Here is a 24,194-nt window from a genome sequence, read left to right on the forward strand (position 1 = left end):
CGAAGGAGGTATTATGGCCCTTCTACAGACGAGGAAACAGAAAAGTAACATGACTCCCTCAGGAAGGGGAGGAGGCGGTGAATTGGAACTCAAGCCTGAGTCTAAAGTCTGGCGGTGGCACTTTGTTGGTGTAAACACACACATTCTTCAGGCGGCATATCGGAGGGTTTACTCATGTGCTGGGAATTTTTATGCAACGTTTCTTCTAAGTCTCATGAGCCAGTTCTAGTGAGCCACGAGGTTTGTCCTGAACTCTGCACTCTGACAAGCCCAACTTCACTCCAGCCTGATTCTCAAACCACTCAGTGCCCCTCCCTGTGGGGGTCAGCTGTACACTGGGTAACCTGTCTTGGCTGCTCTTGGTGTGATATATCATATCATATCATATCATATCATATCATATCATGCCACCAGGAAGCAAACTACTTCGTTATGATCCTATCCCAAGGGCTAAGAAAGTAATTAGGGCTCCCTTTCAAGGGACTGAGGTGGAGCTTGCAAACTGTGAGTCTGCCTGGGCAGGGTGCAGCTGGTCGTCCCCTCACCCCTACCCTGGTGCTGACTGCTAGAGCAGAAAGTCTGGAACATGCTATGGAGAGCAGGATTCCAGCGTGGCCTTTGCTGCTGACTCTGCAGGACCTTGCCTCCTCCAGGGCTTAGTTCCCTCCACAGAAAGTGTACACTGTCAAGGCCACCCTGTGCACTGTCTAAGACCAAGGTGACGCTCTAATGCAATGGTTTTCCACCTGTGGGTCGAAATCCCTTGGGTTGAACGACATTTTCACAGGGGTTGCATATCAGATATTCTGCACATCAGATATATTTACATTATGACTCATAACAGCAGCAAAATTACAGTTATGAAGTAGCAATGAAATCATTTTATGGTTGGGGGTCATCACAACATGAGGAACTGTATGAAAGGGTCGCAGCACTAGGAAGATTGAGAACCACTGCTCTAACGGGCTTTGTGGATGCCCAGTGAGTTCTGCCTTTGTCAGCCTGGCTCAGAGTAGCCTCCAAGACAGAAATCCCAGACTTCCTGGAGATGCCACCTCCTCTTCATCCCCTTAGCATACCTGCAACTCTCTAGTTCCTGACTTCTCTCTACCAGCCAGCCAGGCCTTGCCCAACTCTATGTCCTGCCTCTCCACCGTGCTCTTTCTGAGTGCTCCATCAGAACCCTCTTTCTTCCGCCCCATCTGTCCTTGAGGCAAGGCTCAACCATCTCCCCATGTCTGTGAGGGGCTTTATTTACACTGTGCAAGCCTCACACCCTCCTCATCGATAGGCACCACTGTACCCATTGTTCGGCTGAGGACTATGAGGCCCAAGGAGGTCAGTGACTCCATCTGAGTTGTAACTGTTCAGATGGAGCTGGGAACTGAGGTTCAACGTCTTCTGAATCCTTCAAATGCCGCTTTTCTGCAGTCACCTGAGTCCTTGGGGTTCACTTAGAGATATTGTGGGTTTGGAAGGTCACTGCCAGTGCCTCCTATGTCGCTGCTGGGCCTACCAGGGTGTTTCCCCAAGGGCTGGACACACAGAAATCCAGTCTGCTGCTTGGGAGTGTGAACAGAATGAATGACTGGGTGGGCAGATGGATGAATGAATGGCTGAGGTTGGACCACAGTCACACAAGGCAGGCTGTAGGCACCACATGGAGAAAGGACACCCCTATGCATGCTCCATTTATCCTGGAAAAGGGACTGATCTCTGCTGGACCGGGCCTCTGCTGGCCCTGAAACTTTGCAAACCCAACCCAGGCTGAGGGTGGCTGTGCTGACCTCTGCCTGGGAGGCCAACCCTCACTGAGACCAAAGCAACCAGGCTGTCAGCTTTCCATACTGCCTGCCCCCATTTGCTGTCAGAGTTGTATTAAATACCAGTTTCACACAGCGCTTTAATCTCACCTCATACATCACACATGCCATGTCCCCAAGCCTCTTAGTCACTTGGGAGAGATTGTGTTTGGGGGATTTGTACAGAGATGAGGCCAGGAGGCATGAGTCTAGATGTGGAGGCATGTGTGTGTTTCTTGTGAACTTGTCTTTGTGAGAGGTTGTGGAGTGTTTCTGTATACCTATAAACACTATGTACATGTTTCTGTGAGCCCAAACATCTGTGAAGGTGACTGCAGGAGATGAGAGGTGGGGCCACCTCTCTCTCTCTCTCTCTCTCTCTCTCTCTCATGTAGGCATCCAGGAGGTGTGAGTCAGCACTAGTCCTTGCTGGTGGGTGAGGGGAGAGGCATCGAGGAGGCGGGCCAGCAGGGCCATCTGCTCTGCTCTGTTCCCTTACAACAATCTGCTAAGGGAACTACTTCCCAGACTAGCACCCCTAGCACCCAGACTGGCCCTCTCTCCACCCCGCAGTCTGGTATCTGACCCAGGGATGTGGGACTCACAAGTCCATAGCACCCCTCTTTGGGGAGACTGGTAATGAAGACCCAGGCTAGAAGGAGCACTCTTGTTTTCTAGGTGCAGAAATGGAAGCCTGTACTACCTGCTTGTTCAGCACAGGTTTCCCTGTGAGCTTGCTACTGGAACAGCTGGCTTTCCCTAAAACACCTTCTGCAGCGCATACTGGCCATCTCACTTCCATTTAAATCTTCCCAGCAGCAGCGGACATAGGAGTTGTTCTTACCCATTTCACAGGTGGGGAAGTGGAGGCTGAGAAAGTCCTGTAACTTGGACAAGGTCAAGATGCTGCTAGATAAACCAGAGGTTAACCTGCATCCAGGTCATTTTGACCCATGTGCCTGCCTGTCATCGAAAGCTGGCTGCTCTGTCCACTCGGCTGATAGATCAGGGGCCCCACAACAGGAATCCAGGCCTATAGAGACAGCTTGAAGATCAGGCAGGGTGAAGGCAGAGGTGCAGGCTTGTGCAGGGACATGAATACAGGACCCCTACAACTTATGCATCTTTGAGTCTCATCCAGGATCATTGGGTGGGACCCCTGGGTCCTCCCTAGAGGATTCCTTGAATAGGAACTATTTCATTGCTGGTGGCCAACAGGCCATTATGGGAAAAGTCAGGCCCTGGCTCCTCCCATTGGTGTGTGTGTGTGTGTGTGTGTGTGTGTGTGTGTGTGTGTGTGTGTGTGTTGGGGGAGGGGTGGAAGTGCTCTCTGTCCCATCCTCCCCAGGGCCAGAACCGGCTACTCCACTGCTCTGCCAGCAGCGGACTTACTGCCATAGAGACAGGCAGCAGCCCTCCCTGGGTGGTGACAGCATTCTCTGAGAACGCCTCGACAGTGCCTTTGTTCCTCAGAAATAAAAGAAAATCGAGCTACAAAGGGAAACCTCAGGTAGCTTTTAGCAGGGCTCAGCTGCCTGGGGCAGAGTGTGTTTAAGCTGGAGGCACTTGTCACTGGAGCTTGAGGGGAGCCCCTCAGACCCCGCCCAGCCCCTATGTAGTAAGAGGGGCGGGAGGATGGAAGTCCCGTGATCACGTTTACTTAAGAAAAAAGCTCTTTCAAATAATGGCAGAGGAGGGAAAAAAAAAAATCAATGAAAATTGATAGAGAATGTAAAACAGGGCTGTGTCTGTGTGTGTGTGTGTGTGTGTGTGTGTGTGTGTGTGTGTGTGGAGAGAGAGAGAGAGAGAGAGAGAGAGAGAGAGAGAGAGAGAGAGAGAGAGAGAGAATGAGAATATGAGAATTTGTGCTGGGGCCCAAACTGACCTGCTTGGGGCTCCAGGCCCAGGAAGGTGGGGGCGGGGAGTCAATCCCTGGCACGTGCCTGCAGAGGGGCGCTGGTGGCTGGGGGAGGGGTGGCAGCTGAGTCTCTAACTCGAGTTAAGAGAGAGATTAATATATTCAATCTGCTCCAGGGTAATTGAGGGAACAATTGGAGTGTTTTTCTAAAGCCCATAAAGCTGCCTCATTTGCAAGGAAGAGCTAGCTGCCTTGCTGCAGTCTGCAGATTTGACGGAGGCAGAAGAGGCTGAGAAGGGACAGGCTTTGGGATCCCAGTACGAGCAGACTGGGGGGGGGGTGGGTGGGTCAGTCGCAGCAGCCAGGGCAAGGGGCTTGGCAGTCCAGTTCTAACCTGCTCTCTCCGCTGCACCTTCCAACGCTTCCTTTTTGTACTTCCAGAATTATTTCCTCAACCCCATCTCCCAACCTGTGAAATGGGCCACAGCATTCCTCTGTACCAGGGCTGTGGCAGGTGGCAACTTTGAACGGCCAGGGAAGCGGGCTGGCACTGCGGGACGGGGGCGTGAACAAAGAGGTGCCCAGGTTTCCCTCCCCACCCTCCGGGCCAGACCCCTGAGAGTGAATGGGCAGTAAAGAGTGGAGTTAATGAAATCCGCATCGTGGGCCTCTCCCGCTTGAACCACTCCAGTCTCCAGGGCAATGGGAATAGCACATGCAACAGCAAGCAATAAAAGGCATAATGAATTTCAAAGCAGCTAGGAGAAGGAGAGTGAAGATCGGCAGGGCTCTGGCCTGCAGCTGGAGGGTTCCTGGGCTAGCGGAAGTGCTGGCCGCTCTAGCCGGAATCGGGACTAGGAACAAACAGGCTGAAGAGGGGTGGGGAGAGGGAGCGAACAAAGGGAAAGGAACAGTGACTCCACGGACGTGTAGGGACAGAGGGGAGGGGTGAGGTAGCAGGCCACTCCGCTCGCTCCGTGGCGGCTCGGTTCGCCTCCACTTCTCCTTAATAAAAGCCCCCAGCTTGTTAGCGCCTGAGCCACGGTCAGAATCCACAGGCTTAGAAGCCTGGTGCTTCGCATTTGGTGATTGCTTTACTAGCTTTTTTTCCCTTTCTTCCTTTCCCTGTTCCTCCGGGGCAATACTACTACTACTACTACTACTAAAATAAATAAAATAAAAAGGTGTTTTAAATGGAAGAAATAAAAAAAAAAATTGAAAGCGTCTTTTAAAAGGCTCCAGGGAAACAGAATCATTTCCACGAAACAAAACTGTGATTGTTTGGGAGAGGAGACTGCGGGAGGATCCCACCACACCCTCTTCCCCTCTTCCTCGGGAACCACGGGGTCTGGCAGGAGGAAATTGAGGTTTGCAGTGGCAGGAATCCCAAGGTGGCCCCCAGAGCTGCTAGCAAGGAATTAAACTCATGTTTCCAGAAACTCCATCCCTGGGAATTTCCAGCCCAAAGTTTCCCTCTTCGACAGCCCTGCCCGCGGGACGAAGTCCCTGAACTTTCAGGGATGCAGTGGCCTTTGAGGGACTAATGGCTCAGGACCCAAAGTCCCTTCCCTCCCCCACCCCCCCAGGGGTATAATTTGGGGGAGTTGGTCAGAGCTCAGACTTGCCTGCCCTTTCTACCCCTTCCCCCCAGAGCTCCTTTGTCTGGCACTGCACAGACCATCTACCGCTTTTCTGATCACTGCCCCTTCTTCTGGGCAAGGACCATGATTAGTCATATGATCTCAAAGCTGCCAGAAGGTGAATCTGGGCAGTACCAGGTGTGGGCAGACATCTAAGGAAGCCCCTGTGCCCTGGGGGAGGGTGACAGCCAGCGGCTGCAGAGAGAGAACCTGAGGTAGCTTCTGCCTGTGTGCACCCAGGATCCTCCTATGTGAGTCAGAACACCCGCGAGGGACCTCCACCTTCAGCCTCTGGCTGTCCATGTTGGAAATATTCATGTCGACAGTTCCTGCTAACCGCCCCCACCTCCAGGGAAATATTAGCTCAGAGCTACTGCATTTGGTGTGACCCGTTAGAGAGAAGTGACCTGTGCACCATGGCCAGGAAGCAGAAGGATTCAGACTCAGTCAGCAGACATTCACACTGAGCCCTGGTCCTGGTCACTCACTGAGCCCTCTCCCTGCCACCCAGTTAGATACCTGCCTTCCCTTCACCCCATTGTTCTGTTCCCCCCACCCCCATGCCCTTCATCTGCTGTGGCTTGGGAAAAAATGGCACACACTATGTAAAGCAAAAAACACTCATGAAACTAAAGGTCTAAATTGAATAGATTGTTGAGACACCTGGGACCAAAGGGCTGAGAATAGCCTGGAAGGAATGAAATCCATGCTGGTAAGGCTTCCTGAAGGAAATGGCCTCTGTCTCTGGAGCCCAGAAATCCGTTCCTAGACTTGAATTGAATTTTGCTGCAGTTGTGCTGGGACCCCAAAATGAAATTCTCTGTTGTCCCTTCTCCTATTCACTGCCTACCTCTCTCCAGTTCCTTCTCTTCCTCTTCAGTTCTCAACTAGAAAGCCAAGGGAAGCCCCCTTCTCCTGGGTTAAGTCCCCCCTTCCTTATGACATCCTCTTATCTGGACATCCTTCTCCCTATCCACAAGGCAGGGAGACAGTATGGCTATGAGGGCCCCTATGGTTCTAGGCCACAGGTCCAAAGAACCACTGGGCTCCACTAGCCTTTTGTGTCCTGCCTAGGCCTCCAAGTGACAAGAGGAGACCCTGCCTTCCTCAGCCTGAGCTGCTGGCCTGTCTAACTACAAGCATGTCCCCTGTTCACAAGGAGCCCTCCATTGTCTGTGGCACTGTCATTAGGGCTGTGATTGCTGACCCCCCACCCCCACCTAAGGAGAGCGATTTTCCTCTCCCTTGAAAGCTATTTTCTTGTCTTGGTAGAAGCAGACATCTGACACTTTAAGAGGGAGTGTGGCGCAGAGATGATGGCTTTAAATAACAGAAATTAGAGCTGCTGAGGTCCAGGCAGCCATCTCGCCAGCCCCCTCCCCACAGCAGTCCCAACCTCTTTCACCCCCATTTTCCACCATAGCCTGAATGCACTGTCCATGTGGCCCAGGCTTGCCAGGCCGTGCTGGAACCCGAAGAACAGAGACAGCTTGTTCCTGGGTTCCGAGCCTCCTCCCTAGATAGTACTGTTACACTGCGGGGTGGGGCCCAGGCTCTGGACACAGGGAGCTTTCAGATTCACCTAGGCTACCCATCTCATTTCACAACAGAACGGAATGGAGCTGAGCACAGAGGGGGGCAGGAAGGTGTGGTAACTGATTCAGAAGTGAATGGACAAAGATTAGAGGGGGCCATGGAGTAGGCCAGGAGGCCTGGGCAAGAGCGGCTGCTCCTGGGTCCCTGTGACATGCTGCCTGCTTACTTTACCTAAAATCCCTTCCTTACAGACCCCTCCCGTGCCTCCCTTTTGCCTTCAGAATTGAACACCCCCTCTGTTCTTTGCCCTTTGTTTTAGTCCCTCTCACTTCTTCTCCATTAGACATCTCCATGACCAACTCAGTCTACCTCCCGGGCACTGCTCAGTGCCAGCCTAGATTGTGTGCAAGAGAGAGAGAGACAGGGACAGACAGATAGACAGACAGACACACACACAGAGACAGACAGACAGACACACACACAGGGGGGGGCAGGATAACTGTGCCTTTGGAGTGCCACCTCAACTTGTCCCTCTGCTGCCAGCTGAATCATCCCCTGCTCTTTGCTAGCTTATACTAGACCTCACTCCTGGAACCTTCTCCCCTAAGCCTAAAATTGCCACCCCTAAACCTCACCCACCTTGTGTAGATCTGACACAGCCAAATATGGAATGGAGGGATAACTAGGGAGATGAGTGGAGAAGGGACGGGAGACTCCTCTCAAATGACACATCTTCTGAGAAAGCCTTTCCTGGACTTATACTCCCTCTTCAGAACATTCCTGCCAACCTTGAGGACCATGTGTGACACCCGTATTGTATCCAACTGTATTGTATCTAGCACACTCCATGCTTAGGGGCTGACCTAGCCTTGGATTCCACAAGCTACTGTGTTCTGATTCCCAGTAAATGTTGAGATTTAGTGGAATCCAGAATCCTGGGTGTGTTTTCTCCATCCGTGAAATGAACTACTGCTTGCTCTGTGAATTCTCAACTGGACATGATGCCTGGATGCAGAACATGGCCATAGTGGGAGACCTCCCCCAAATAGACTAGCACCCTTCACCTGAGCCTTATGCTGCCAGTGTCCTGGTTCCCAGCTAAGTTCTTCCTGGTCACTGTTGGAGCTGGATGGGCTCACAGAAAAGATTTCTGCCCTGTAACTCAGGACCTCCCTCAAAGTCTGCTGAGAATGTAGGAGATTGAGGTTGGGGACCTTAGGGCTTCAGACAGCTGGTTTAAGCCAGAGGCTGTGTCCTGAGCAGGGACCCAGGAGTACCCACCTGTAGCTCTGGATGTAGTGACATCGGTTCTGGCTGGCTGAGCTCCACAAGGCAGTTTGAGACAGAAGACCTAGGGGCTCGGTGCACATGGAAGGCCACACTGTAAGTCAGGCCCCCACAGTGACGGGCTGTGGGGTCCTCACTAGCTCGGAGAAGAGCCAGGTTGCCACAGTAGCGATACAGGTCCTCATGCTCCTGTGCTGTGAGGTTCATTCGGGGCTCATCTGGTCGTGGATAGATGGGAAAGATAGCCTCACCCACCCTCTGGGCCACATGTCCTGAAGATCCATCCAGCCTCAGTGCTTCTATGCGCAGATGTGCATCATTCTGCCCATCATTCTTGCAGAACCCTGGGTGGAGAACATGGGTTTGAATATGGCCTCTGGGGTCCCCCTTCCTCTTTCAGGGAGTAAGAAGGACATCCAGGGTCCTGGGGCAACTTGAGCTCCATCCAGGTCTACTTGACTAGGATTTCTCTTGTGGGTGACCCCTCACTCAAGGTTCTTTCCCTTTACCTATGCTTCCTGTGAACTCACTAGAGTGAGGAAGGAAAGGCTTATAGCCTAAGGGAATTATTCTGGGTCCTGACACCACTGTGGATCAGGGTAGAGTTTGGCCAGTCCCTGATTTATGGCCAACCATAGTCTTGGACTTACACCAGGAAGCATACCTGGATAACTCTCATTCATTCCAAGCCTGAATCTTCTAAATCACTCAGCTATTTTTGACTTAGAATTCCTGCCTCTTTGTACCCAGTCTGGAAGCTCCCAGAAGGCAAGACCAGGGTCTCCTATCCATCTGTGTCTGTCCATTCTCCATTCCTATAACCAGCAGGTGCTTAGGGGACTTCTAGCATTATTCCATGTTCACTGCAAAGACTAAACGTGCTTTGGGTTTACTTCTTTCAAATTCATACCTCCCCTTTAGTTCCTCTTCACCCTTCCCCACTGTGAGAACAGTGTCAGCATCCCATGGTACACTGAAGGAAGCAGGGCTTTTACAGGGCCAGTATTTGCCCAAGGTCATACAGTCACACGGGCAGAGCTTGGAAATCCATCCAGAACTCTGCACATGGCTCTCCCAGGTCCCTTGGAGCTTCCCAGGGTTCTGACGAGGTCTAGGGCAGAAGTCCCAAGGACCCTGCTTCCTCCCCAACCCGACACCTCTTTGTACCTTTGGGCAAAGTAAAGATAAATTTGTTCCTGGTGAAGGTGAGGCTCTGGTCAGTATCCTGCTGCTCAATGACCTCAGTGACAGCAGAGCAGGCTGGGAGGGGGTCCCCATCATTGACTTGCAACTGCACTCCAGCCCCAGAGCCTGCCTGTAGTGGATTCTCAGCTGACAGCCTCAGGGCATATCTGCCCTCCTCATTAAACCCCACACTCAAGACCTCAAACTCCAGGTCCAGTGTCATCTCTTCAGCCTTCAGCCTCTGGCTCATCAAGGATGCAGGGAGGTGGAGATCAGGACCTCTGAAGGCCATGGCTTCAGCCAGGGTCAGAACTCCAGGCAGAGCTCTGTCCTCTCTGGCTCACAGTCCCATCCTAGTCTGAAAGCAGACAGATTGGGCCATTAGGGGCCACACCCCACCCTTCTCTGTTTGTTTGAGAAGGATCCAGGCAACAAGCCAGGAAACAGCCTGAACTGGGGGAACAAAAGCAGCAATGATTTCTTCCCATTTAGCATTTGATCTTCCAGCAAATATTTATTGAGAACCTACTGTATATGAGGCACTGTCTTAGGCATCTTGAATACAGCAGTGAACCGAACACACATTTCTGTCCTCCGCCCCCCACCCCTGCCGAAGCCTGTCCTCTGGTGAAGGCAGCAGGCTGAGAAGACAAACATGACACTTGGAAACAAATGGCCAGGGCTGGGAAGCTAGTTCAGTCTTGCTGTAAGTTACTTGCTGTACATGCACGAGAACCCGAGTTTGATTCCCAGAACCTATGTAAGCTGGGAATGGTGGTGCATGCTTATTACCTCAGCACCAGGAAGGTCTATATAGGTAGATCCCTGGAGCTGGACTGTCAGCCTAGAAGAATCAGTGAGTTCTTGTCTCAAAGAATTCTGTATAAGGTTCCTGAGGAATAATGCCCGAAGTTGATGGCTGGCCTCTACATGTGTACCTGAACATACGTGTGTACTCATAAACACACACATATACTCTTAAACCTATACACACAGTATATGCACACATACACACACCACCACCACCATCACCTCAAGTTCTCAAGTATAAGAGGAGATGATATATTCTATGCATTCTATAGAAAAATGAGGGGCATGTGGGTATGTGGTATTCAGAACTCTCTACTTCTCGGGAGCATGTCTCTACATGAGAGTCCTTAGTGTGGATGTGGGAGAGGCCTCAGGGCAGGGGAGTGTCCAATCAGTATGTGTTTCTGCAGCCAACTTACCTTAATCAAGACATACAACTTTACTTTACAGAGAACTTGGTCTCTCACACCAAGGTTGTCAATCAGGAAGCTGTGCTCCCTGGACCTGGGTTTCAATGGCAATCAGAGGATCCTGGACACTCCTCAATAAAGACCAAGTCTACTGCCACTACAACTACCTTACCACTATCACCATTACCATTATCATTATCATCACCACCACCGACATCATCACCACCACCACCATCATCACCACTATCATCATCATTATCACTACCGTCATCATCATCATCATCACCACTATCACCATCATTATCACCACCACCACCACCACCACCACCATTACCACCACCACCACCACCACCATTACCACCACCACCACCACCACCATTACCACCACCACCGCCATCATCACCACCACCATCACCACTATCACCATCATTATCACCACCACCACCACCATCACCACCACCACCACCATCACCACCATCATTGCCTACTGTGGCCAGCATAGTTGTGGGCATCACAGGGACCTGGAAAGGAGGGGTAATGGTAGAAAGAGATCCAAGACTCTGGGTTCACATCAAGAACTTTTAAATTTTTTTCCCACGGTTGTTTTCTATATTGTTTATCTAGCTACTATAAATGACATCACAAGTAGAACTTGAACAGTCTCTTTGACCTCCTAATCTGAGTTCTTCTGCAGTTCCCTGAACATGTGGTCTTGATTTTGCCCTGGAGGACACTCCTCCCAGGCTTTATCTCCTGCCCACTGCTTTCCACAGTCATGGGGCCACATCTGGTTCAGGGTTTGTGCTTGAGGGAGGAACTTCAGACCATCTAGACCCCAATAATTACCACCATTACCACCACCATCACTGTTACCGTCACAGACCATCACCATCAACAAAACTGTTATCACCACTACCATCACCCCCACCATCTTTATACTTCCCAATATCAATAATACCAATATCACTGCCCTTAGTGATACTTTCCACTGAGCAGTTTCTGGGCACTAGACATTCTTTTTGATCTATAAGGTGACATAACTATTTCCTGTTTTCTAGATGGAGAATGTGAGGCTGAAAGAATGTTCAGACACTTGTCCCAGATCAAGTGGCCAGTGAGAATTGAGGTCTGAACCTAAGGAGTGCAGTCTAGCTACAAACTCCTCTACAAAACATGTCCTAGGATCAACCCAAAAGTGTGATACCTTCTGCTGGGGAAATTCCTGGAGCTGTAGAAGGAGAGTTTTGAGTCTGTAGAGGATGCTTATGAACAGTACAGCTTACATGCAGAACAGTTCACTTGCAGTTGGCCATGTTGGCTGAAAACATTTTCATGAAGGAAAAGACACTGTTTTGAAGATGGCTACTGGCAAGTCCAGCTAAGGGCCCCAGTATATGTGGCAGGTTTCCTTTACAACTGTTAAATTCAGTTTCTTCATGTTCCTGAAGAGACACTGGGGAAGCGTTCTAGTGATCCCAGCATGTAGGTGATGCTCAGTAGATCCCTTCTGTGTGATGGGCAGCAGTGGGGCAGGTAAGCCATTCTGGAACTCTAGTGGTCTGGAACTCTGTAAGCCTCACAGGGAAAAGGCCACAGAATGACTGTTTTGGGGAGATGGTGGGTGGCAGAGGCTTCCTGAAAACCCACATGTGGCCAGCCGTGGACTGGAAGCTGGGTTTGTCTCTGCCAGGCCTGTCCTGAAACTAAGTGCCTTGGTACAAGCAGCTCTGTTCCCTCATATGTCTGAAGCCACTCCCAGAGAGGTCACAGATGAGAAGCCATCTTGCCTGCCCCAAGACCCGCTGACCTCTGCACACTGTCCCCTACCACCATGCTCCAGCAGGCAAGGCAAGGCCTGTCTGCAGAATTGTGTCTTCCCTGCAGAACTGCCACACTCTCTGCTGCCCTCTCTGTCTGTTCACAAAGCCTCTGAGGTGGCTTGTTGGCTTCAGCGTGCTTTTAGGACCCTCTGCTATCTGGCATCCCGTTCCTTTCCAAGTATCCCCTTCCCGTTCTGTCTCTAGGGTAGGCTCACTTTGGTGTGTGTGTGTGTGTGTGTGTGTGTGTGTGTGTGTGTGTGTGTGTGTGTGTATGTGTACATGCCCAAATGTACTTAAAAAACAAACAAACAAAAACTAAGTTGATGGGACAGCTCAGTGGGTAAAGGCAAACCTGAAAACCTGAGTTTGATTCCTGAGGCTTGCATGGTGGAGGAGAACCGACTCCCCTAAAATTGTCCTCTGACTTCCACATGAGCCCTGTGGAACATATGTTCACTCAAATACACAGTAAATAGACAGACAGACAGACAGACAGATGTAATAAAAATTTTCAAGGAAAACAACAATAAAAACCGTGGATCTGGGGATGTAGCTCCGTTGCTAGGATTCTTGCACCTTTGATTTCAGCACTACATGAAGATGAGTGTAACCTAGGAGGTAGAGGCAGGAGGATCAGATGTTCAAGGTCATCCTTGACTGCACATCAAGGTTGAGGTCAGCCTGGGCTACAGGAGGAAGGGAAGCAACAGCACCAGTGGCTTTAAAAATGACGCAGACAGATGCAGACAGACGGATAATGCTTTCAGAAGTACAGTTCGGGGGTGTTCTGTGCTCCTTGCTGTATAATCAAGCTCTCAAACTCTCTATCTCATAAAATAGAAACTGTCCCCCATTAAACAGCAGGTCCCTCCCCCCAGCCCTCTTTCCCTGGCAACCTTACCTTCTGCTTCCTGGGTCTGGATGCCTGTTGGACCGACCCACTCCAGGTGCTCCCATGAATGAAGCCTCACAGTACTGTCCTTTCAGACTGGCTCCCTTCCCACAGGATAGCATCCTGGGGAAGGCTCAGATTGGCCCAGGCCAGGTCCATCCTGCACCTTTGCACTGACTGCCTTTGCTGGTGCTTCTGCAGCCTGACAAAACCTTTACCTTCAGCCCCTCCAGGGATGCTCTCCTTGGCTATCCTGTACCCTTTCCTGTCCTGTTTCAAATGATGACCTACCCATCCTCTATTGACATTTCTTTAGGGAACATATGATGGTTTGTGTGCCCAGGTCAGTAATAGGGACCAGGAAGGTGGTTAAAACACCATGGAGTGAATGAACGAGTGGATTAGTTGATAAAGACAACTTAGCCAGAGCTGAAGAGCTGTTAAGAGCACTGGCTGCACTTCCGGAGGACCCAGATTTGATTCCCAGCACCCACACGGTGGCTCACAATCCTCTATAACTCCAGTCCCAGAAAATCCAACCCCCTTTTCTGGCCTTTGTGGGATCTGCATATACTTGAAGCACAGACATACATGCAAGTAACACACCCATGCACATTATTATAATAAGAAGAAATTAAAGACAACTCAGCTTCTATTTGAGGCTATTTCATCTGGATTCCATCCAGAGGTAAAGGAGCTTTTGAACTCAACTTGAGGCACTTTGGTGTGCCCAGAAGCCTTGGTGGGTGGGAAGCCGTGACAGACTACATACTACGTAACAGGACAGGAGGCAAGACCACTTGATGCTTAGAATTCTCAGAAGAGTTCTGGCCTCCATCCTGCAGAGATGGTCGTAGCATCTTAGCTGTCAGGACTGGAGGACATCCACATTTTACACTTGGAGAAACTGAGTTCAACCATGACCAGAAAGACTGGTCTGGACTCCTATCTTTAAGAGCTTTCAAAAAGCTCAAACCTCAGGTGAGGCAGTGCTGGGGCGGCAAGGCCTGTCCCCTTTGAGTGTGGAGGAAGGTGTAGGAAACCAGCAGTCTCAGAAGGCTGACAGCAGTCCCAGCATGAAAGCCTTAATGGGGCCCTGGATTCCCCTTTCTTCTGCAGAAGAATGGCCACTCAGAGGCTGCTGGGGTCTGGAAGGGCCTGGGCCTGTAATTAGCCACCTCAAAGGGCCTCTTCCTGTTTCCCACAATGACTCTTTTCAGCCTGCCTGCCAGCATCCAGGGGGCTCCTGAGGGCTCTTAGGCCCTCATCTCCAGGCACCTACCTTCCACTCCCTCTCCACCCACCCACTCTTGGCATCTGCATACAGCTGAGTTCTCACCAAGAGCAGAGACATCTGAGAGTCCCCTGGAAGTGGCTGGAACCTGTGGCTGAGACACGCATCCCCTTCCATCAGAGGAAACAGGCCAGAGAGAACAGGTGGGTGGGGAGGGTAGGCTCAGGTTTCCTAAGGCCCAGCCTGTGGGATTCATAGATCACCCCATCTCTCCACAGGCCTGTATCCTGCATCCTTCCAGCTCCTTTAAAGCCTCCCTTCTTCTCTAGCCCATCCTGTTCCCTTCAGGTCTGAGTATCACAGGCTCACAGGGCGACAGGATGGCAAAGGGAAGCATGGCAACCAGTTTGTCGCATATCACAGACTGAGAGTCTAGGCGCCAGGTCAGGAGGGCTTAAACTTATAATCACTCAGCTTATAGGTGACAAAAAAAACACTGTCATTATAGAAGCATGGTCCTTTTCTTCATGGAGGGCCCGGCTCCCTGGAAACTGTCTCCTGTATGGTACTTGTAAGCCTGTCCCCCTCAGACCCCGTCAGGCCTCTGTGGCCCCAAGCTCAACAATGAGCAATTCAGAGGTTCCATAGTCATTCCTGAAATCTTCTGTCCTTGGCTTTGGTATGGTAGGAGTTGTGGGAGTATGTGGCAGCTGCAAGGGAGAGTCTGGGCCTCACCCCTGCAAGCCTTTTCATCAGCTTTGCCTGTGAGGGCTAAAGTTCCTGGGGCAGCAGAGTCAGCAGCACTGGCCTTTGGGAGTCTGACTGCTGGCTGCTGGGTGGCCCAGCAGGCTCCCAGGACCCAGTGGTGGTCAGCTGGCTCATAATTGTAGACTGGAGGCCTGCAGACTCTAGGCCTCCAGGAACTCCTGACAGACAGAGCAGGTAAGCTGCAGAACTGAGCAGGAACTGGGTTGGGTAGCAGGGGCAGTTGGTCTGTTAGGGGCCAGATGGAGGTGGGTGGGGGCTAAAAAAACTCCTATCTGAAACCTTTGGGAGAGGGAAGCAAATTTCATAGGGCAGGAAGGGGGATGGGGTGTGTGTGTGCCATAGAGTTAGAAACAGGATGAGGCATAGCAACAGTTAGGAGAGGCATGATAGGCTGGAACATGGGAAAGTGCTTACCCTGAAAGTGGGAGGACTGGAATTTGATCCTTAGAATCCACATAAAAATTCTGGGTATTGTGGCATGCATTTGAATTCCTGCAAATCTAGTTAATTGTTGAGTTTCAGGCCAATGATAGACAAAGGAGGTAGGCAGCACACCTGAGGATGATACCTGAAGTTGCATACTTCTACACATGAACACACAGAGAAATAGAGAGACAGGGACAGAGAGAGACAGAGGCAGAGATGCACACACACACACACACACACACACACACACACACACACACAGAGGTGCACACATATGCACACACACAGGTACACACACATGCATATAAATAGAAAAAAAAATGGAAAGACAAGAACACAGTCTAAATCAGGCATAATGGCTCATACCTATAATCCTAGCACTCAGGGGGGCAGAGTCAGGAGGATTGCTACAAGTTCAAGGCCAGCCTGAGCAACCAGATATTATTTAGAAATAAGTTTATTCCACTGAAGCATCTGGACAAAGCAAACTTTTTTTTTTTTTTTTTTTTTTTTTTAAATCAAGGATGATCTCAGAAGAGCAAACTCACTGAGACCAGAAGTGCATTTGTTTTTTATTTTAATCAGGTGACAACTGTGTGTTTTCCTCATCCACTGGGGTCTGACCTCACAGTCTTAATGCAATTGGCTGGTCTGAGAAGAGCTGGCACACTGGAAATGATGGAAGGGGAAAGTGATCACTGCTCCAGGCCATCACATTCCTGGAATACAGCAGCAGGCCTTTGTGTAAACAAGGGGTCTATTGGATAGCGTGTATGGAGAATTAAGACATTTGCGTAAGAGTCTTATAAGGTGGGGAAGATCAAAAGATTTGGATAATTAGTCGTAAGTACAAGTTTTGCAGTATTTGATAGAAAAGACTCATATTTGGCACTTCTTACAGAGAGAAGAAAGAAGTAAAGGAGCGGGGGAGGCAGAAAGATGAGACACAGTGCTAATGTTCAGGATAGAGAGACTGATGGACAGGGACAGACAGCCAGGTGGGATAATGAGATGGAAAGCAAGTTTACTATTGGAGATGGACAGACAGCTGCACATGGACAGTAGGCAGACAAGGTGTTGAGAACTATGGCCCAGGCCCACCACTTGGATTAGTGAGCTGAAGGGGTCTTCCCCTTATCCAGAGTAGAGCAAGTCCATGCTATAGGAAGGGAGATTCCTGGGGATAGAGCAGTGGTCTGTGAGTGGAATGGGATTGAGGGAACGGTTGAGTAGGAGTCTCTGACCTAACTTTTCCCTCAGTTCCTGACCCTACTACTTTGCAAGATCTCTGGTGTTAATTCTCCTTTGGCTGTGAGAAACCATGGAACCATATGAATATTCAACTTTGGTCTAACCTCAGCTTAGGCTCCATCTTTGCAGCTAACTTACTGCCCTATTCTGCTTAACTCATGACCTCTGCCTCTAAGTCCCAAAGGACTTCTTGAGATCTAGCCTTCCATACTGTTCTAGCCTTCTGGAAGGAGGAAGATGTAAAGAAAACATCCTTCTTTTAAAGACACATCCTAAGAGTTATACACAATACTTTTTCCATTTCACTGACTAATGTTTAGTCTTAGAGTTTGCATCTAGCTGCAAGAGAGCCTGGGGGATGAGCAACACTGGCTGAGAGTGGAGTCCACTCCATGCAGCTCCATTACTAGCTCCTTACTCACATCAGGCTTCAGCACATCCTTAGTTTCCTTTCACTTATTAAAAGATTATACACATGATAAATGTTTGAAGTAAAACCCCTTCTGTCAGGTTTTTGCCCCTCCCTCACGTGTTGAGGATGAATGAGGCAGGAAGAAAGGAAACAAGAAATGGCCCTCTGCAGCCATCTGCTTCCCAGGCACCATTTAGGACACAGGACACCAATATGTGGACATTCTCTGGCACCTGAACTGGCATATCTGATGTCTGGTATCTCTCTTTGCAAATAGCTTGCTTGGTGGTCAGTGGAAGACAGCCAGTGGCTCCCCTGTTAGGACTAGCCTGGAGATGCTTTTTGCTTGTTATCTCTCCTGGGTTAAAGAGGAAAAACCCCTATATGCAACCTAGAAGAGACTCGCATAAGCCAAAAGGCAAAGGAGAAGGAAATGGAGGCATAACTGTCCCCTTAGTGAGACCCATCCTTCTATACCTCAAAGCTCCACCCCTCCATTCAGAAGTTCACAGACTCACTGCTGAACTTTCTGGCTTTCAGATTCCTAAATTCAGAAAGCCCGACATCTCTACCTGCCCTCCTCCTGCCACACACACACCTGCTAAGATTGGGCTTTCGGGTCCTGCTGGCTGGGGGACTCTCTTTAGCTCTTTGACTCCAGTAAATAGTCCTTGAGGTTCCTCCTGCATCTTTTTCTTAATTCCTTTATCTAGGAGACCAAGAACCTGCAAAAGGATGCCTGTGGCACATGACAACAGTGTGACCACTCTGAATGGTTTGCTGTATGCCTGCCAGCTTCACCTATTATGTCCTTACCCAAACACACATGCATCTTGTTGTCCAAAGCACAAAACGGGATGGCGATTTCTGTATCGCTCTACCACTGACAGAATGGTCACTGCTCCCAGGCAAGATGTCTTGGAATCTGCCATATTGGGAAGTGCCTTGTTTATCACAGTGAAAGAGTTCATCACTGTAGACTATCAAAGCTTTTTGATGCATACGGGGCTTATTGATGTTGGTTTTCCCCTATTGTAAACAGCCTTGGGTTTCTTTTCTCTGCTTATCCATGGAAGTGGCTTCACAGTACCTTAAAGTAGGGCAGGCAAGGGCTACTCTTTTGGCATATGGTTTAATCTTGTCTACATACTAACAGTTCTCCCAGAAGAGGCCATCAGCAGGCTGACAGCTTCCCAGCAACAGCCTTGGGCTGTTGGCAGTCTCTCTCCATCTCTCCCAGCTGGACAGCTGAGTACTTCACACCTGGGCATCGCCCACAATCTCTTCTCCTGGCTACTGAGAGTTTATGGCCCCCAGGCTGCCCAACCTGATCGACTGCAGCAACTTTCTCTTTCCAAAAGGAGACTCCCCTCTCTAGGTCTTTCTCCTGAAAAGCCGGACTCCTTTCTTGTCCTAGCCCTAGCCCACTGGTTCCTTACTCTGCCTGTCACAGCGAAGGGTGTAGTATGTTTTCCTTCCCCATGCAGCTGCCCCCCCGCCCCCCGCCCTGCGCAGGACGTCCCTTTCAGGAAGATGAAGGAGTGTGGTGAGCAGTGTCAGGGTGCTGGGGATCTGATTTTGTCCCCATTGCCTCAGGAGTGTGCAGAAATGTACTAGGGTGATGAATGGTACCAGGAGCCTTGCAGCCTCTTTGTGAGGAGGGAAGAGGAAGGTCTCTGAGGGGCTCTTTGGCTTCCTTCTAGAATGGCTCATTCCACAAATTCCAGCTTCATCAAAGTGTGGTCTCCCTCCTCCCTACCCCATGGTAGGGCCCTCAGCCCAGCTGGGCAACAGCAGGGTGCTGATCAGTTATTAAAAGCTGAGCTGGTGGCTGGGCTCAGTACAATTCATCAGGCGATGGCCCCCTGGGAGTGATGGATGATGACAAATGAGAGTTAGGAGGGGCGGTCCCTGAGCTGCCCATGGCCACAGCTGGGGAAACTCAGCCATCAAAGCCTGGGGTTCTCCAGTGGGGGTGATTCTAAGGGCCAAGGGGATCAAGTTTCGGGCAAATGGCTTAGGGGTGGAGAGACTCCACTATAGGAGACATGAAGCCCTGTGTGTTGTGTGGGGCCCCAGCAGCTCAGGGGCACAGAGCTGAGCTAGACAGGGGTAGGGGGAGGTAGGCCCCTCTGCAGGAAGGAGGTGGGCAGGAGGAGGGGCAGGATTGGAGCTGGGAGGGGGCTGCCTTCCGGGAGAGCAAACCGTGCTACTTAAAGCAGGTGTGGGGATCCTTCTCTGGACAACTAGGGTGACCTCACAACCAGCCTGTCTCCAGGACCCAAGCTGAGCCTCAGAGAAGAGGGCTGTAGTTGATCAGGAGCACTCTGCGGTTCTCCAGATCAGTCAGAGGAGTGGAAGGACCCCGGAAGGGGATGTCAAGGGAGCGCTCAAGGTGAAGTGGGCTGGAGCCAACCTGGAAAGCTGGGTAGGACTCTGACTGGGAACCAGGATGTGGAGGCTGGAAGGGCCAAGAGCAGAGGCAGAGCCATTCTGAGGGACCAGATTGCAACTGTGGACATGGCAGGGGACTGGGAAGTGAGTGGGGGCTTGAAAGAAAATACGAGAATGTTGCAAAAGTCACATCAGATCAGGACCCAAGTTCTGGGACAAGAGATGGGTGGAAAACCCCTGTCCTGTGGTCCGCAGGAGATCTGCCAGCAGTCAGTGGTTAGCTCAAAGATCAAGTCAGCTTCTTAAGTCTGTACCATGGTGGTGCCACCCATAAGGGGAAGGAGACTCCCAGACTTTAGAGCTGTGCAAATCTTCATGGCATTTGTATGACTCCAAATCTGAAGGCCGGGAAGCTTGAGTAGCATCTGGAAGTCACTGGAAGTTGAGTTTCCCATCATTCCTCCCCTGGTCTGTTCCAACTCACTCCCCTGGGAGAGGAAGAATGTGCCACTCCCTTGGGACAGCCAGCTACCCTCTTCTGCTTCACCTTACCCCAACTCAGCACATGGTGGTATAGGTGAGGAGGCATAGAATTCCAGGGAGGCATCCCATGATGCTCTGACCCTCCTGTTTGGCAGCGGAAGAAAGAGATAAAGAACACCCACATTAACTTCTCTCAAGCTTGGCAGCCAACAGACCTGCTCCCCAGCCCACTGTGTGGAGCCAAGATAGTTTGGCTCCTGGGTGTGCTGGGGTTGTTTGATGATGATGATGATGATGATGGTGATGATGATGATGATGATGTGTGTGTGTGTGTTATGTACAGGTAGGCAGAGCCCCAACACTCTGCCTTCTTGGAATTGACTCTGCTTTTCTGTTTACCTGCATGATCTCTGGGTGGCCACCACCCAGCCCCACAGCAGACTGAGGCACCCAATGGTCCCTGTATCTTTCTGTGGGGTTGGGGGTGTAGGTAAGTTTTGGGTGCTGTGGGACTTAGGATGTGCCATTGAGTTTAGAGTCCAAGGCTGGCATAGGCGGGTGGAGAGTGATGGGGGTCTGTGGGCTCTGATTGTTGCTCACAGGGTTTGGGCCTTCTTTCTCCCTAGAGTTTTGGGGTGAGTGTGTATGCTTATGAAGTTCTGAGTGCCTCAGGGGACACACTGGTGTTCTGGGGGTTATCGTGGAGTTACTGACATATAGGAGTACTGCTGAGATTCAGGAAGTGCCTTGGAGTTTTGGGGGGTCCTTCTGAGGTTCTGTGCTGCCCTCGCTCCTGGAATCTTGCTGTTGGTTCCTTCTGAGCTTAGCACTTTGCCCTTTGAAGATTTTGATAACCGCAGGCACGCACGTGGGCCTCTATTCTTGGACACAAACATTCCTCAGGTTTAATCAACTTTGAACAAAAACACCTAGAGGAAGGAAGCCTTATCCCAAAGCTTTTAAGGACCAGCACCATTCCAAGTGACAAGGTTTCTCCCTGTCAAGCCCAGATGGCCAATGGCCTCAGCTGGAGGTGGTCTGGACACTTTGACATCAGCCTCATCTGGATCATCAGAGCTCACACAGGCTAAGTGGGAGGGCAGCTCTACCCTCCCTTGCTCCCTGCTCTTTGGGCCTCCTGCATTCTGTCTCTCGGCTTCTTAAGACTCTTCATTCTTGTGGCCGTGCCTAGACCTCTCTGACCTCAAGGCCCTGTTCCAGAAAGCCCCCAAGATTGCTTTTCTTCCCTTGCCTTTCACTCTGCTTGGGCCTCCACAGTTCTTTCTAGCAGTTTCCTCTTCTCTCTAGCACCCTGTCCTGAGGGCATAATTCACCTGCTGTTCTTCTGGGTACATAGGCCACTATGGAGCCAGCTCCCAGGAGCAAGCTGGGCCTGTTGCCAGGATTTTGCAGAAATCCTTCAAGGGCACATCTTAGCATTCCTGGATCCCAGCCTTTCTCCTTACTGGCTTGCCCATGTGGCTAGGCCATTTATTCCCATCCTCTCAGAGCTAGTCATCTGGTTTGTGGGTGGGAGGACCATGCTGTTCTTGTTTCGGGCTGAGGAAGAACCTTGGGCTTAAGAGGTGGCTTTGTCTTCAGCTGGTGGCACATGGTTATCCATTAATCATGTATCGTCCACGCCGGCCCCATCAGAGTGGACGGGAGGGAGCCAGAGGGTAGGTAGAAATCATGGGGGGACCTGAATAGCCATAGCCAGGCTCTGTGGCTTTGCTTTGATATGCTTTGATATGCTTGCTACAACAAGGTCTGGCCTCCACATTCTCAGGCCATGAAGTCACTAAGACAGTCTTGGGAGAGAAGCCACATAGAAAAATCTGTGGGCTGGATGCCACAGAGGTGGGGCTAAGACCCAACTGGAGTAAGGAGTCACTCAAGGCAGCAGGGGCAGAACCAACCCTTGGGCACAGGTAGTCTGCCTCTCCCTAAATGTTCCTACCCACTGCCATGTGGGAATCTGTCCAGCTTCGCCTGCCAGTGCTGCCCTGCCTCACACACTAGCCCCAAGGCTGCTTCTAGGTCCAACAGAGAAAAACAAAGTTTATACTTTCCTTATCCCTGCCAGGGAGGTAGGGCTGCCATCAAGGTGGCTGCTACATCTCCCTAGGGACAAGGGAAGTAGTAACTTGGGGTCTGGGGCAGCATTTACAGGAATCTCCTCTGAGGGAGCAGATGTGGTGCAGGGAGGTGGGGTAGCGACCATGCCTGGCCTTGGCAAGGAGCTCTCTATATGGCTTCACCCTTGAGTGGACAGAGGCTCCTTCAGGCAGCCTGATGGGGTCCCTCCCTCCCTTCCCTCATGTCTAGGCTGCATATCACCTGCTCATTGAAGCCTCTGCACACCAGTCTGCCTGAAATAGCTGGCTATGCCCTACCCATCTCTCTTTCCCGCCCCCACTGTATTTCCCCCTCAGCTCTGATGGCTCACAGTGAGCTCTCTTTCCACCTCCCTATATGCTAAGTCTCATGGGATGACCCTGTCCATCCATCACCAGCTGAGACATGACTGCCACATAAGATATTTGGAATAAGTGAATTAACAAGGCTTGGGAGGTAGTGGTGAACCCCTCTAAGACAGGACAAGGTTGACAGGTAGAGGTAGCCAACCGGGAGCATCTATCTTGTTCAGGCAGCTGGCCACTGTCTAGGACTGAGATCTCTTTGTTAACGGCATCACAGGAAGCAGGGTTAAAATCGGTAGGGGCTGATTGCTCTCTACGCTGAGTGTCTGTGACCCTTGAGAGGTGAAGGGCATGCTAGGCTGTGGCACTGGGGCAAAGGGCTCCAGCAAGCTTGGCATGTAGCAACCTCATGACAGAGGTTCATGAGTATAGATGAGCTTCCGAAACAAGGAGCTTTTTTGCCAGATTGTTTCTAAAGTCTCTGTGGTCTCGAAGCCAGACATTGTCCTAAGGAGAAGAAAGAGAGCAGGGAAGGAGAAGCAGGGCCCTGCCCCCGGAGAGCCTTCAGCAGGCCTGAGGGGCAGGTTTCCAGTGTGGGCTCCTGTGTTGTGTCTGAGGAAACTCTCAGCACTTCTTCTGTGGGATCAGGAGAGAAGTCGGAGCCATCTTCCTGGAACACAGGTCCTTTGGGTAGGAGGCAGAGAAGGTTCATAGGGTTCAGGCCCGCATCCAGCCTGATGGGCTTTGCTAGCAGTGCAGAGGAGAGCTTGTGGGACAGAGACCCTGTCCATCCTGAGCTTCCTTCTGTAGTGAGCAAGCTCCTGTCTGCTCTGTCTGGGCCTGCTGACCAGCTGGTGTCCTTCAGAGCTCTACCCAAAGGTGATTTTCCTCCTAATCCTCTTCACTTCCACTCCTCTTTTTCCAAAAATAGTTGCCTTGGGGCTAATTAGGACACCCTATGGCTTCCCACTGCAACCCTTGGGCTCTGGGGGTGATTCAGTACATATGTTAATTGGCTATTCTCCTGAATTGTGATCTCTCTCCAGTCCCAACATTCAGAACAGTACTGGCACATAGCAGGTGGTCAGTAAGTTTCTGTTGAAAGAATAAATTAATGAATGCTTTCCTTTTTAAAGGAGGGGGTGTCAGGTAGCTCTGTAGCTAAAGATGTTTGCCACCAGGGCCCAGTGACCTGTGCTCCGTCCTCCCTAGGACCCACATGATGGAGAGAGAGAGAGTCAATTCCTATAAGTCACCCTCTGCCATGGCATGTGCTGTGTCCCGACCCCCCCCCCCCCAACTACACACACACATTAAATAAACGTAACAAAAATGTTTTTAAAGCCTATCTGGGCAAGGCCATGGCCCGAATCCTTTCAGCGTCGGTGCTGGGAGGAATGTGGAGCACTGCAGGGCTGGGAGCCCCGGAGTGTTGGGTCCCAGCTGAGAACAGCTCTCGCTCCTCCCTACAGGCTGGGCTGGGGAAGGGAGGGGGCAGCCAGGGGTCCAGCTCCTCTGGGAGGAGAGGAAAACCCTCACCCCTTCACCCGGGCTGTGAGCAGA

At 50.9% G+C, this 24,194-nt stretch overlaps 1 protein-coding gene across 1 annotated transcript in view; it reads right to left on the reverse strand.

The window, feature by feature from the left end:
- Positions 1-9,600, reverse strand: part of Ccdc33 (coiled-coil domain containing 33) — a 106,451-nt gene extending 96,851 nt beyond the window's left edge. The window contains 3 exon segments of the mRNA XM_036194365.1: positions 7,901-8,017; positions 8,118-8,467; positions 9,291-9,600. Coding sequence (XP_036050258.1) covers positions 7,901-8,017; positions 8,118-8,467; positions 9,291-9,600 — 777 coding nt within the window.
- Positions 9,601-24,194: the final 14,594 nt, after the last annotated feature.

This window comes from Onychomys torridus, chromosome 7, assembly GCF_903995425.1.
Source record: "Onychomys torridus chromosome 7, mOncTor1.1, whole genome shotgun sequence".
Classification (NCBI taxonomy): Eukaryota; Metazoa; Chordata; class Mammalia; order Rodentia; family Cricetidae; genus Onychomys; species Onychomys torridus.